The 14134-nt window shown below is 41.6% G+C and overlaps 1 protein-coding gene across 3 annotated transcripts; it reads left to right on the top strand.

Moving 5' to 3' along the window:
• The first annotated feature begins 535 nt into the window (after positions 1–535).
• ark2cb (arkadia (RNF111) C-terminal like ring finger ubiquitin ligase 2Cb) lies at positions 536–13940 on the top strand. 3 transcript variants are annotated; one of them, XM_080434374.1, is made up of 9 exons: positions 553–695; positions 1644–4337; positions 4460–4796; positions 5358–5486; positions 5633–5762; positions 5972–6076; positions 6539–6634; positions 8012–8115; positions 9938–13940. In XM_080434374.1, the coding sequence occupies exons 3-9, from the start codon at positions 4564–4566 to the stop codon at positions 10053–10055; spliced, it is 915 nt and encodes a 304-aa protein (XP_080290500.1). In that variant the 5' UTR covers positions 553–695; positions 1644–4337; positions 4460–4563; the 3' UTR covers positions 10056–13940. The 3 variants fall into 3 exon arrangements, with proteins under 3 accessions (XP_080290498.1, XP_080290500.1, XP_080290499.1); XM_080434372.1 differs by lacking the exon at positions 1644–4337 and having other exon boundaries at positions 536–695; XM_080434373.1 differs by having other exon boundaries at positions 1644–4796.
• Positions 13941–14134: the final 194 nt, after the last annotated feature.

The raw sequence follows: 14134 nt of genomic DNA on the forward strand, positions 1-14134 counted from the left end.
TTATCTGTTTGAATATTTCAGTTCAATGTTTTTTGTTTGTAATCCTTTAAGCAAGAGCTTTGTTGTTAATTCACTTGTCCATCTCTATGTGTTTAGTTTGGTGGTGTGTGTGGTTACACACACACACACACACACACACACACACACACACACACACACACACACACACACACACACACACACACACACACACACACACACACACACACACAAATTCTATTATTGTTATTAAAGCTGCTACAGTAGCCTTTTTTATCTTAAATGTTTAACAATAACACAAAAAATCCCCGATTATGATAATGTTGATGATGATTAAATGCCTGTGTTTAATCATCATCATCACACAGTCCAGTAATATCGCCCCCTTTCGTGTCGGATACAAAACGACACGTCTGCTGCTTTGTCAGCCGAGTGAAGTGAGCCCAACGGGCCTGTAGATGGCGCGGTTTTGCGGATTTTGAACAGCGCCATCGTGTCCATTCCCGTCGTCGGGGCTCCAGTCTACTCCAGTCAGACACCGTCAGACAACCGAACCGTTAGATGCCGTTAACCGTCTGAATGTAGAGAGATCCGCATGGGCTGTTCTATCTCTCCAAAAAGAACCCCAACGGAAAGATAAGACCAGGATCCAAGGATGGTTTTAGTGCATGTCGGATATCTGGTTCTTCCCGTATTCGGCTCAGTAAGAAATAGAGGTACAGTATGTATATCGGTTTTAAATCCCCCAACAAACATGTGCCCTGTTTATCTTAATATTCACACTGCAGCTGCTAGCTAGAGCTAGCTTAGCCCCTGCTAGCTGTTGTGTTAGCATCGCGCTACCTTAGCTTCCTCAAATCGGACGGAACAAAATAAGAGGACAAAAATTACCCGAAACGTGACATAGTTTTGACTTTTTATTCGATAACGACACGTATAAAATACCAAGTGACTTGTATGTCGCCTGTTGTAATTGTGTCCTATTGTAAGATAAAAAATGTCGCCACTTCAAAGAGAAGCTAACTGGCTGGTTGGGCTCAGACTATTTACTGGAACTGGAACATCCTCCACTGAAACATTTCACACGTTCGGGTTGGAAGGTCTAAGGAAGACTCGGATAAATCACACAAAGAACCTGCGTAGAATTTGCGATACACAGCATTAATCAACGAATCCCAAAAAATGTGCTATTTATTGTTAATGTTTAGGATGCGTCTTTTTTTTTTTCCTACCGTGACGTTATGGTTTATTTGAACTATTAAACACCGCAAAATAGCCGGAGCCCTGCCAGCCAGTCAGCTTATCTGTGTCTGGATGATGTCATTTGAAGATCATCTGCTGCTGCTGTTTGCGACCATCACAAATTCATCACGTTAAACAGGCCGATTGATTTAATTGAGACGCTTAAATGATTTTAAAAAAAACCTGATTGATTAATTGACGCTCACTTCCGTGTCAACATTGTCATCACTCGTCGTTTTAATTAGCATTTGGCAAAACCTAAAGCAGCAGCTGTTTGAAGCTGTCTGGACAAACAACCCAAAACATACCGTTACAGTGTCAGGTCTATTTTTAATCAAGCTACAGTGTAACATTAATTTCACAACAGTGGCATCAATGATTTCATTGTGCTTTTATTTCTGTTCTTATTCCCTGTTTCATAGTATCGAGGCTGGCTCTACATTCTGCATTTATCAGATCTATGTCGTCCCCCCATTGTGTAGCTAATGATCATCTGCTGCTGTGTGGTGTGGCGTGGCCTCTGCCTGTTCTCTGCATTTAGCTGTATTGTGAATCCCTTCTTCATTTCCTCTTTCCATCAGAAGACGACATTGGTATTAAAAAGCACCCCCTCCTAAGAATGTATTCAGCCATAGATTTCCATGTTAAACGGACTAAAAAAAATAGCTAACACCTTTAGCAGAGCACCTTTTGTCTTTTATTTTTTCTGTCAAATTGCTGTAGCATAAACATTTGTAGCTCCTTCTAGATGATCAATTGAATGTCATTGTGTACCTCCCATTCAGTCTTGATAGACAACATGCTGTAAATTCCTGTAAAGTGGATACATTTTGCATGATTTCAATTACCGCACTGCATTGTTGAACACCAGATATTGGCTCATCCTCCTCTTCTCCACACAAGGTGCATTGTACATGACTCAGATGACATTTAATTAAACGCATGCAATTTGGAATCATATGCATGCCCGTCTATTGATCAGCTTAAAACATATCCACTCAGCATTCTTGCCAATGCTGCTATGTGATCACTTCAAATGATTAAACGTACACTGCACCTGCACACAACAACCTGCCATAACTGTCTCCATTTTTGTGTAATCCTTTGTTCCCCCTGCAAATTTCTAAGCTTTGAAACACACTGAATTGTCAGGTCTGTTTGGCCTTTTGAGGGCAAAACAAATCCCTAAACCTAAAGAAAGCAAAACCTACTCACTGGTGGTTCATCACGTCCCAATTTCCCCCCCACTAACAAAGGCCAAAATGCTATCCATTTCACAGGGATGCCTATCTCCTGACCTGCACTGCTAAAATATCCTCTATTAGTAATAACGTCTTTATTGTTTGGTTGTGGTCTCTCTTTACCTTTTTGTTCTGGTAATAGTACTTAAAATGCATGGTCACATTTATGATTCATAATTTTTTGTTTTTTGTTTTTTCTACATTGACTAGTGAAAATCCAATGTAATCTTTCTGTAGTAAAGATGTACCCTGCTGTACTGGAATCATGTGCTGTAGCCAACACGTTTGCTCATTGGATGCCGCTTTTGTTCTTTTAACCCTATATGGAGCATGGTGGGCCTTGCCTTCAGTCTATGTTGTTTATTTTTGTTGCATGGTATTATATACTATTATTATTACAGAAAAAAAAAAACACAAATTCCACATATACTAATATTTTTCAATAAAGAATATAGTGTTTTTCCTAACCTTCAGTGTGCTTCTTGCTGATTTCCATTTATTGTCCTCCCTCTCCCTTGTCCCTACCTGCCCCCCACCCCTCCACCCCACCCACCTCCTCTCCCGCTGTGACAAAGATAGACAATTTTCAAGCTTTCTTCATCACAAGCCCTGATTGAGTCTATCTGCTGTCATTCATGGTGGTTGTTTTCACTTGAGACACTTGAAAATGCAGCGTGCTTCTGTACAGTCCTGAGTGTGAGCCTCGAGACCAAGGGCACCAAGGTCATCCCTTGTCTGGTTTATGGTAGTGCAGAAAAAAATTTGAGAAAAAAAAACAGATGAGGATTATTTACCAGAACACACAATCTGTTTTTTGTTAATTCCGCTGGATGTGCTACAGCAGTGCTGCAGATTTCAAGTGTGCTCCCTAGTAAATGCAATGTAGATGTTTGCCTATTTCCTCATGTTTTTTTCAAAGAGTTAAACTGTTTCCATCAGAACTTGCCATACATGTCTTTTACACCATCAAAGCAGGGCAAAAATGAAATGGAATTATTTTATGTAAATCACGCTCTGTTATACTTGGAGTAACGCATACTGCTTTTGAGTTACGGCAGATGGGTTGTAACGGTGCACAGTAAATGGAGCATTCCTGTGCAGATGTTATTTAGTTTCCTATTGCCAAGGTATTCCCAAGAGGCCTAATATGTTTTACATTTGTCGTTGTAACTTCACAACCTTTACCTAATAATGAAAGCGTGTAAGTCTAAGCACAGTAGTAAAACCATATTGTGCCATAACACATGTAGGCCTGTCTTTCTCCCCTTGGAGCCTCAACTGCTGTCGTTTCACTCCCCAGCTGCCAAATAGCTGTGGTTAGTGAGAGCAGAAAAGCACAGAAATGGCATTCAAGCTATTTCCTCTAAACTCACGAATGGTAATGGGCTAGAGGAGCATGCAGAACTGTACAGTATGTATGGGAGAAGAATAATATTGTCAGAGGCAAAGATAGACTATGAAATAATGAATTTATTACTTTGAGTCACTTTGTAAGTCTAGTCAAGGGGTTGCTTTGTTTCCATAAGATCTACTGTGTAGAGAGATTTTAAGTAAATAAGCAGTACATCTATTGAAAGATTGGTTGAATTGCAATGGATTTCACCCAAATGCAGCAACCTACTGGCCATAATTTCCAAGAATTGCACTGGATGTTATATTCAAGTTATTGGTTGTTAAGCCAATCGCTTGTTCTGGTCCCGTCTTATTGCCTTAAGAATCAGAAGACCAGGAGTGGCAATCGAACCACAGCGCGGAATAGGATATCAAAGACCATTTAATCACGTTTGAAAGTTCACACAGTGCAGTGGTATTCGATGTCATGGGACTTGTGGTAATCATCACTTTCCCATCCCACAGACGTATGTTTCACCATAGGTAAGCGTTAGGGCTTCATTAAGATGTTACACACACAGTGACACCACATTTTCACCCACAGTAAATTCTACCTCATCTCATCTTGAGCTGTCTGACGAGCACTCTTATCCTCCCCCTCACAGGATCCCATTTCAACCGGCAGCAGCAGCAACAACAGCAGCAGCAGCAGCACAGTCATGCTACCTCTTGCCGGCACTTCCAGTTAGGTCCTCAGGCGCCGCTGCCCATGGACTTCCCCATGCCACACCCCGGGCAGCCCCAGTCAGGCATTAACCCCCACCTGGCCCCTCCTGGCCACCAGCATGGCCCCCCGCTCCACGCGCCCCTCAACCCCCTGCCCGCACCCCAGTTCCAGGACATCCCTGCCCCTCCCTTCCTACCTCAGGCATTACACCAGCAATACCTCCTCCAGCAACAGATCCTCGAGGCCCAGCACCGACACATCCTGCCACCCTCCAGGTATGGACCCCGCTTCATGTTAAAGGGATGAATGCTGGGGGGCACTCAAGGTGATGCAGGGGTAGTTCTTGCCCACCCACTGTGGAGAATAGGGGTTTGAATCCTCCCCGGCGGTGCCTCCAGCTTGGCCGAGCGTCCATATAAACTCAAATGGCCATGTTTGGCCAAGGTGGGGAGGGTGACCTCTGTCGCTGCTCTAGCTACATCTTTGTCAGGACGCATGGAACTAGGAGGAATAGGGTATTCCTCCACATGCATTACTTCCTCCCAGTGAACCCTCCCAATGCTCTTACTAGGACCAACTGTAGAAGTTGGCAATAAAAAGGCGCTGTTCATAAACAAAAAAACATGACGCTATATTGTTTTATGCATGGCCATACGGTTCCAGCTACCTGCTATTTCTACAAAACATAGTTTTGTGTGTGGTCAGTTTCTTTTCTTGTAAGGAAGCGTTAATACCACATTTAAGGTACCTTTCTTTACTTCTGGAACCTGACCACATGCAGTTTGCAACGGATGCAACTAATACAGTGTAAACATTGTTAATCCTCCTTTAAACAGACGCACCCCAGAGAGAGTTCCTCATCAGCCCCACAGACTGCGGCCTGGGTACGAGTTTGCGCCTCCTCTCCACGTCCCCCCTCAGCCTGTGGTCCAGCAGCCCCGTTATCTGGCTGAGGGAACAGACTGGTAAGAAAACCACCCAATAGAGTTGAATAAATAGATGAGACAAGGTAAAATGAGATGCCGCAAAGCGGTTATCTTATACAACTATTATGGGTGTACACAAACATTCTGATACTAAAACATGTTTTGGTGTTCATTGTCTTGTCTAGGGACCTGAGTGTGGATGCTGGGCTTCCCCCCCACCAGTACCACATCCATCCTTTACCACAGCACTATCAGCACTACTTGACCTCTCCCAGGATGCACCACTTCCCCAGAAACAACGCCTCAACGCAAGTGGTAAGCCCACCTCAGCGCAGTCTAATCATGACAGTAATGTGTCAACGAAAGTTTAAAAGATTTGACCATATTCACACAGTGGCCATTTTGCTCTTATTTCATACGCATGGAATTTGGGGAACCCCCCCACAATTCTCTTATGGGCTGGCCATCCGAAGCCATCCCTGATTTTCCCATTGCAGGAGTGATGTTCGCTTGTTATCTTCCAGGTTGTTCATGAGATCAGAAACTATCCATACCCCCAGCTCCACTTGCTGGCACTGCAGAGTCTCAACCCCTCCCGCCACGCGTCTGCTGTTAGAGAGAGTTATGAGGTACGTTCGGCCGCCCTCGCTCCTTCCTCTCTCTTCATCAGACACACCTGTCTTGCCTAATTTATCATCATCTGTGACCGATGCTCCCGTCAGGCTCAAGTGTGTAACCGATTTTCTTTCTTTATGGATTCCAAATCTCTTCAAATGTATTTAATCTTGAGACAATTTTCTTGTCATTTGACCTGTCACTGAGGACTCGAGCACCCTATGGCTCAACATCTATTTGCTGAGTAAGGCTCAGCCATTCATGACCATTAAAATACCAGCTTTTTCTCTGAAACCCTCCATCATGTAGTCTTTCTCCATAGATATTCTTATTTACCGTCTGATTTGGTTTTAAACTTGGCTGGTGATTCCGGGATAGCAGTTCTTCCATTTCTTTTGTCAAATACCAATTGTACTAAAAAGGCTTGTTTTTTCCTTGGATCTTATGTTTTTCCCCTGCTCTTGTTCCCTTCGTAGGAGCTTCTGCAGTTGGAGGATAGGCTTGGCAGCGTGAACCGTGGAGCAGTTCAGACCACCATAGAGAGGTTCACTTTCCCCCACAAGTATAAGAAGGTAAGACAGAAGAACCCAATCCTTACAGAACACAAGTTGTGCTTGATGTGGTGCCGTATGATGCAATACATCAGTGGGCACATAATATGTAGGCCTGTCACAATTCGCGACATCCCAACGCCTAATCCCAATTATTTGAGATAATCGCATTTATTTTGGGGCAATTAACATCGTTTCCATGTTGAAAAATGTTCATACATTTTCAAACATTTACCAGAAATAGCAGAAATAGCAGTAGATCAGCTATTTCCGCTATTTAAATAATTTTTTGAAAGTATAAAATTATTATTACAGTTATTTGTCATATCTGCTCCGTGCAATTTGTGATTTCAAAGCCTTAAAAGGCAAACAGAAATAACATTTTAATTCATACGTTCCAGTGTTCAATGCCATAAACTTAAATCGTCAATTGCAATTATTTGTGTGACAATTAATCGTCAACTTAAATTTTTTAATCATGACAGCCCTAAATATATGGGGGTGAAATTCATATAAACGAACTGGTATGAAAAAGAAGGGAACGTTGGCTAGAGAGGAGCAAATGCTCAGACACATTTCTCTGTCAACAGATATAAGTCAGACAGGTCTGCAGTAGGTCCGACTCAGAGCGAGGGATGACTCATCTCTCAGCCTGCTGCAGAGGATTTGCGTGTGAAATGAATTAAAAAAAACACCCTTTGCATCTTTAATTAACAACACCTGGATTCGGAAGGTGTTGGAATATCAGAATAAGAGGATGTTGTTGATTCCATTGTAGTTGATCCAGCCTCCACCCCCCCACCCCCTCCACCCCCAGTATTGCAGATGGGATCAGATTTGAGTGAATGTGACTACCTTAACCCATTAAAGCCTGAGGTTCCGATTCTACAAAATGTCTTCTAAATCCTAACAGTTACTATGTAACTATATCAGTGGTTCTCAAACGTTTTCATGTCAAGGACCACCCAAAAAATTATATGTATTTGGCCGCCAACCCCCATCTCAAAATATTTTGTTCCAGGGACCCCCCAGAAGCAGAAGTAAAAAATGTTGGCTTTAAACATTTATATATTCAAAGATTTGCACACATTTTCAAGATTTTTCAAAAATAGCAGATCTACAAGCTCATAGCGCGGCACTCGGTGACGCGCTATGAGCTTGTATATCTGCTATTTTTGAATAGCCAAAGTATAAGATGATGGTTATAGCTAAAAATCTAAAATGACACGGATGCGTTCCCGGTCTTAGTGGATTAAGGAGGTACCTCTTTGATTTTGTGCAGGACCGTGTCTCATGACAGCCATGGCAGCAAAATGACAGCTCTTACCCGTTCCAACTGCACAGCACACACTGTATAATTTACCTCATTGTTTGCCTTTGTTTGCTTTCCCGCTCCAGAGAATACCCATGGACCTGAAAATGTGTCTGGAAGACGAGGAGTTGGACACTGATGAAAAATGTACTATCTGTCTGTCGATGCTCGAAGACGCGGAGGATGTCAGGTATAACCATACATTCGTAAATTGCCGTTTCTTGAAAGGGAATAAATTCATACCACCCGCCCCTATTCATACAGGCATCTTTTCCCGAATGAAGTTCACTGGAATGGTGAAACATTAATTACGGTACTCTGGATCTTTCTGAGATTTCTTATTTCAATGGAAGATTATTTTGCTTTTGTCGCATTCCTGAGCCAATCATTTGATGACCAGGTCATCGGTCAATAGGAGACTCAGTAGGAGTTTTTTTGAGTATGCCGGTCATCAAATTATTGGCTCAGGCGACAAGAACTCTCCATGAATTCAAGGCTTCACATGGGGTTTGTAATTGATAGAAAATACGTAATTATTTGGGTGAACTACTCCTTAAATGATAAAACATTGACAAACCTTAAGTGAACCTGTTCAAGCAAATTAAATCCAACAGAATAGATTGCTCAATCCAATTAGCCATTTAGCTCTTTCATGAACATATTGACATTAAAACTGGACTTAATGTTATGGCTACAGTTTTATATAAGTGCTCAGGAGGCACAAATTGCAATCAGTCATATCATTGTATGCTAGCTATTGTTTTCTCTTGCAGGTTTGTAAGCAAAATGTTGTTGTCAGATAAAGTGTGTACTTTCAGAACTGTACGGAAGCCAAAAAGATTGAGAACCACTGATGTCGAGAATGTTGTCTTTTGAGATTAGACGGTCCTCTCTGACAAGATGCCTGTTGCATGTGATGTCACCAACATGCAGAATTTCCCTGTTAACCTTACTCTGTGGTGTGGAAGTGCTAATGATTGTGTTGATCACTATTTTGGGAGAATGCACGCTCCCACCAGATGCACTCCTAATCAGTCCATGCCACACTGGGCTCCATTATAGAATTAAAGTTAAAGGAGCACTTCACCCATTTTTAGCCTTCATTATAATTGGTCCTCACTAATGCTCATTTCTGTCTACTTGCTCTACGTCTCAGAGGTGGGCTGCAGACAGTTCAGTAACCTTCCATCAATGACATAATCTGTGGTCATAAAAAATTCATAAAAAACTTTCCAGGAAGAGAAAGGCTGTAGTTCCCAATAGCTTGGAATATCCACCGATGACGTCATTGGAGGAAGGTTTCTGAACTGTCCACACAGACACAGAGCAAGTAGACTGAGTGCTCCTATAAATATATATATGCAGTATATATATTTTTAAAGAAATGTGGTGCTGATCAGTTCAGCGGTTTGTGACATTAGCTCTGGATTGACTCACTTATAGACGGCTAAACCTCTTCAGAATTATTGCTAAGTAAAATCTAGCTGTATATTATGGCTATGAGGCAAATCCTTTCACAAAATCGTATAGCGCATGACCAGTGTTAGCTCAAGTTAGCATACAAGATTTTCTACTGGAAGTGGAATAACAAAAGAAAGAATAACCTGAGTACATTTTGATCTATTCTACAGTGAAGAGGGATAATATGGTGCGATTATATAATATTAAGTAATATCTATTTTGGTGGGATTCCTCAGACACTATTTTTCTCAAACCTCTGTGCCCACTGTCAAAGCTCGTATTATACTTTCTGACTCATAGACTGGAGGACACACAGCTGTGAGTCATCGGCAAGTCACTTCAATGCCGTTGACAGTAGGATAGCCCAGTTTAGTAGCAGTTCCTCTCACCAAATGTTCTTTTAAAAGAACGATCTCACTATACAGTGAATTGCACCCTTGTTCTAACGTTAGCGATTGATACGCTGTCTGGATTTCCTTCTCTTTTTTTCTTCTTTTTTTAAACCTTCCACCTTAACAGTATATTCTGTCTTCTATCATCCCCCTGCTCAGGAGATTACCCTGCATGCACCTCTTCCACCAGGCGTGTGTGGACCAGTGGCTGGCCACCAGCAGGAAGTGCCCCATATGCAGAGTGGACATTGAGACCCAGCTGACCCCAGACAGTTGATGCCTCCTCCTCCTGACCCTTGCAGCTTTGGATCTGGTCTTGTAATCCTCCCCCCCGCCCCTCCCTTCCCCCAAGGGGGAAGCTCTGCCAAACGTCCCTCTTCCTCCCTCTGCATCACTCAACAAGCCTGCCTTCTGAGCCAGCCGAAGAAGACAACCAATGTGACAGAGGGATCAACAAAGCACACTCACACACAACACGACAGGGAACGGGGGTTCACGCGTAACGTGGACGGACGGAAGGACGGACGGACGGACGGACGGATCGGGATAGGTGGATGTCCAAACAGATTGACAAACGATTGGAGGCGAAATGTATGTATGGACAGATGTGCTGAGGCTCCCTGTGATTGTCTGTCAGATTATCCACTTAACCATTTAACCACAAAGAATTTATAAAATATTCTAAAATATAGACAATCTACGAGCTCACATGTCGCATCGCAACGTGTTGTGACCTTGTAGGTTGGCTGTTTTCAAAATAATTTTAAAAGGTTTGTGGTTTTGTGGTAGAAGCCATTTCTCTGCCATTACATTTAACCCTCTGCCCCCCAGGCCTGTGAAAAATCCTTTAAGCTGCACTCTAGCCCAGCCCTCCCTCAGCACATCTGTACAGAACATTATCAAATGATTAGCATGAGGTTGTCTAGTGTGAACTCTTGTAGCTGAATGCCCGTGGTGTACTGGAGTGTAGTGCTGAATAAGTATTTACAGAGTAACAGTGTTGTGTAGCAAGCAAAAAAAAGAAAAAGAAAAAAAAAAGAGCCTTTCGCTTCAAGAAATATGTACGTATGTGAAAAATAAATCTACAGACAGGGCAAGTACGACTGCGTGGGGATGTCTGGTGGTAGGTGAAGTCTTCATAGGCACTGAGGAAGGAGGTAGCTGTGTGAAAAAAAGACAAAAAAACAAACAACCCCCTCCCCCCCTCTCTCTCGTCTATCACGGTTTTGGATTTACAGTTAGTAGATGCCATCGGAGTCGATGCTAAATCCGCTACCTGCAGGCATGGCTTCCAGTGATCTGTGTAGTGTCGTAGTTGGGCCTCTAATACCCTAGAGCAGAGGCCTTTCAGATGTGCATGCTGTATGGCAGGCTTGGGCTGTGTTGTTATTGTGGAGCAGTAGAAACAGGGACTGTGTCTGTGCATGTGAACCGTATACTATGATTCTGATGACCACCACTCATCCATAGCGGAGGACGAGAATGCACCTAGTAACCCCCCTCCTCCCCCTACTCATCCTGATGAGATCCAAGTTGCCCTTGGACACCGGGCTAAGGCCTGATTTATACTTTGTCGTACGACGTGCCGCTCTGCGAAAATAGCGGATCTGCACGCTCACAACAAGTAATAGATTTGCTATTTTTTGCCAAGCGACACCGCCGTACAACGGCTTATAAATGAAGCATAAGACCAGCGTAGCATTTTCTCTCCTAATGACTGCTGCTAGTAGGTCTGTGTCGAACAGCAACTTGGTATCCGTCGCCTCATTCATGGCATGATCATGAGAGGCTGGCATGGGCTTGAGGATGCAGTGCCTGAGTCTTGCCGTTGAAGTGAATTGAGAACGACATTTGTATGACCTATTACCAGAACCTTATTGCCTATTGAACAAGCACATGTGATTTCTATAGTGAATTGCCTCCGTTGTGTTTTGGCTCAGTTCATTTCAATCTAAGTTGCTCCCATCATTTGATAAAAGACTGTCTGGTGTTACAGGGAAAAGTAAAACTAGTTTGCCTATGATATGTGCTAGAATGTGTATGATTGTCTTCATGGTAGTAGTGTATGGTATTGCTAGAACGACCATAATAAGTTCAGTGATAGAAGCCGTTTTCTCTATATCATGCATGAACCATGTCGGATTAGTTCACTTGAAGGAGGGTGAAAGGGAGAAAAAGCCATCCATTAAAAAATACCAAACAATTCTTCTTCTTAACATTAAGTTCGAATTTTCGTTAGATTGTCTCTTTCTTCCATATGTTTCTTTCTCTCTTTTTTCCCCCCTTTCTTTAAATTATTTGTCATATGATTTTTGCTCTCATGCCAATTTGGACATGGTACTAATACGCTTAGTGCTTGTGTCCATCTTTACCATATTGAAGAAATAGCTGCAATGCTGCAAAAACATATTTATTGTTGTTATAATGTAGCTTGTGTTTTTGTAAATGCACTATAATATGGAGTTGCCTGATCTTTTTGGTTTGGTGGTGTGGGGTCTCCTTGTCCTAGATTATGTGTTTGTATTCAGTTGAAAGTATCTCCATGCTTCCTCGTGGTCTTTTGGAGGGTAACTTGACTGTTTGTGTTGCATTTTTCCTTTTTCCTTCGTATGAAACCTCCATCCAAAAAAAGAAAATACTACAGATGGATGAACATGGAGGCTTGCTAGTTCACATAGAATGCTGTGATTAAAGATGCCTTAAGTATTTAACAATCATTATTTATTACTAACTGTAGCTAGCTAGCTATTGTGGTGGAGTATTTAATGTCTCTATCTCATAACTTTGCAATTTAATCAATATATTTATTTAGAAATAACAAAATATTGAACAAAAAAAAAAAGAATACCTCATTATGCATTGGTTGGTGGGGATGCTTTTGCATGCCATTTGTGTTTTCTTTTTCAAAGGAGAAAAAAAGAAACTTGTTGAATATTGACTAGGGGTGTTCTAAACACTATTTCTAGCCAGCATGGTGCTGTTGATCTGGATTACATTCCATCCATGTCATTTCTTTTCTTTTACTTTTTTGTTTAGAATTTTATCCTCTGCTTGAGTCTTGTGGATGAACTGGATCAAGCAGATGGTGATGGCATATAGCCCCTTTGTCTTAGCATGGCTCAACAACTGGCTTGCTTTTGAAGTATGATACAGCTTTACTTTCAGTAATCAACCATATTTAATTTGGAGTTTATGGGTGTCGTGTTTTGTTTTTTGATTTGACCATGTTTATGATAATCCATACTATCTGGATCTCAGTTCAGTGCTTATTTAGGACCCACATAATGAACTGTATTATTTGGAACTATGTATTGCTGGCAATTGCGATGTTTGTGTTGGGCCGAGGAGGTGGCTAACATGCTAACCTGAGCTATTGATTTATGTTGAGCAAATTTCTGGTGTATTACTGTGGTATACAATATAGATAGCGTGTTTTACACCTGGGGATAATAAGCTAACCACATTTTCGGTGTGCATTTCTTAATAATATTCTACTAATCCTGCTTATTATTGTACCATTTATTGGATTGGAATAACGCTGGCTGGTCTTACTATTATTTCATTTCCTGCTATCACTGGCCTTACCCCATGCCCTCCACAGTGTACCCCATTACTCCAGAGCGAACTGGACAGTAGCCATAGTATTAACTCAAGCTGGTGAACCGGAATGAACAGTAGATCTTAAAGCACAAGCTTTTTAATGCATGTCCTTCTCAGGTTTTCCTATGTGTACGTGGGAGTAGCTCTGTAGATGTGTTTAATATGATGCTGTACCTTCTTGAATATTTCAGATGTTTCTTTGCTGCTGAAAAAATGTTGATTATTAACCTGCCAGTGAAAAAGGGAAGTGGCCATCTTTGTACAACACACTGCTGTTTTGCTGTAACCGCGCAATGTTTTATGATCTTGAGTATTTTATAGAAAAGTAGAAGTATGTATCAATAATATGAAAGCAATAGCTAAATCATAATGAAGAATAACATGATCAGTGAATATTGTGGAAAATCTTTAGATTCACTCTGGGTGGATTTTGTACTGTATTTATTACTAATGATGATGCAAAAAGTTGCATAGCTTAACCCAAACTGTTCTGTCTCCTTTTTTATTTATTGTCTTGTATATGATCTTTTTGTATGTGTTTTTCAAATAAACTGCCGAAAATGCTGAGAACGTATCTAACTTATGTCTCGTTCTACTGTGGTATTCTCTGCTTAAGAAAAGCCGTCTGTAGCAACAGCATGCAACAGCAAAATACGCCCTTTACTTTTTTATTTGACTGTTTTGTACACCACCCAAATTGCCCTTATACAATTTAGAACCATCATTTTTAGAATCTTAATACATGATTTATCATCT

The sequence above is a fragment of the Gymnoscopelus braueri genome, assembly GCF_963280865.1.
Source record: "Gymnoscopelus braueri genome assembly, chromosome: 7".
NCBI classification, from domain to species: domain Eukaryota; kingdom Metazoa; phylum Chordata; class Actinopteri; order Myctophiformes; family Myctophidae; genus Gymnoscopelus; species Gymnoscopelus braueri.

Bases quoted from the DNA above. Each gene is read 5' to 3' on its own strand.
- ark2cb (XM_080434372.1), top strand. From the start codon at position 635: ATGGTTTTAGTGCATGTCGGATATCTGGTTCTTCCCGTATTCGGCTCA. The intron at 4,797-5,357 runs GTATGGACCCCG...TCCTTTAAACAG, and splicing joins CACATCCTGCCACCCTCCAG to ACGCACCCCAGAGAGAGTTC. The intron at 8,116-9,937 runs GTATAACCATAC...CCCCCTGCTCAG, and splicing joins GAAGACGCGGAGGATGTCAG to GAGATTACCCTGCATGCACC.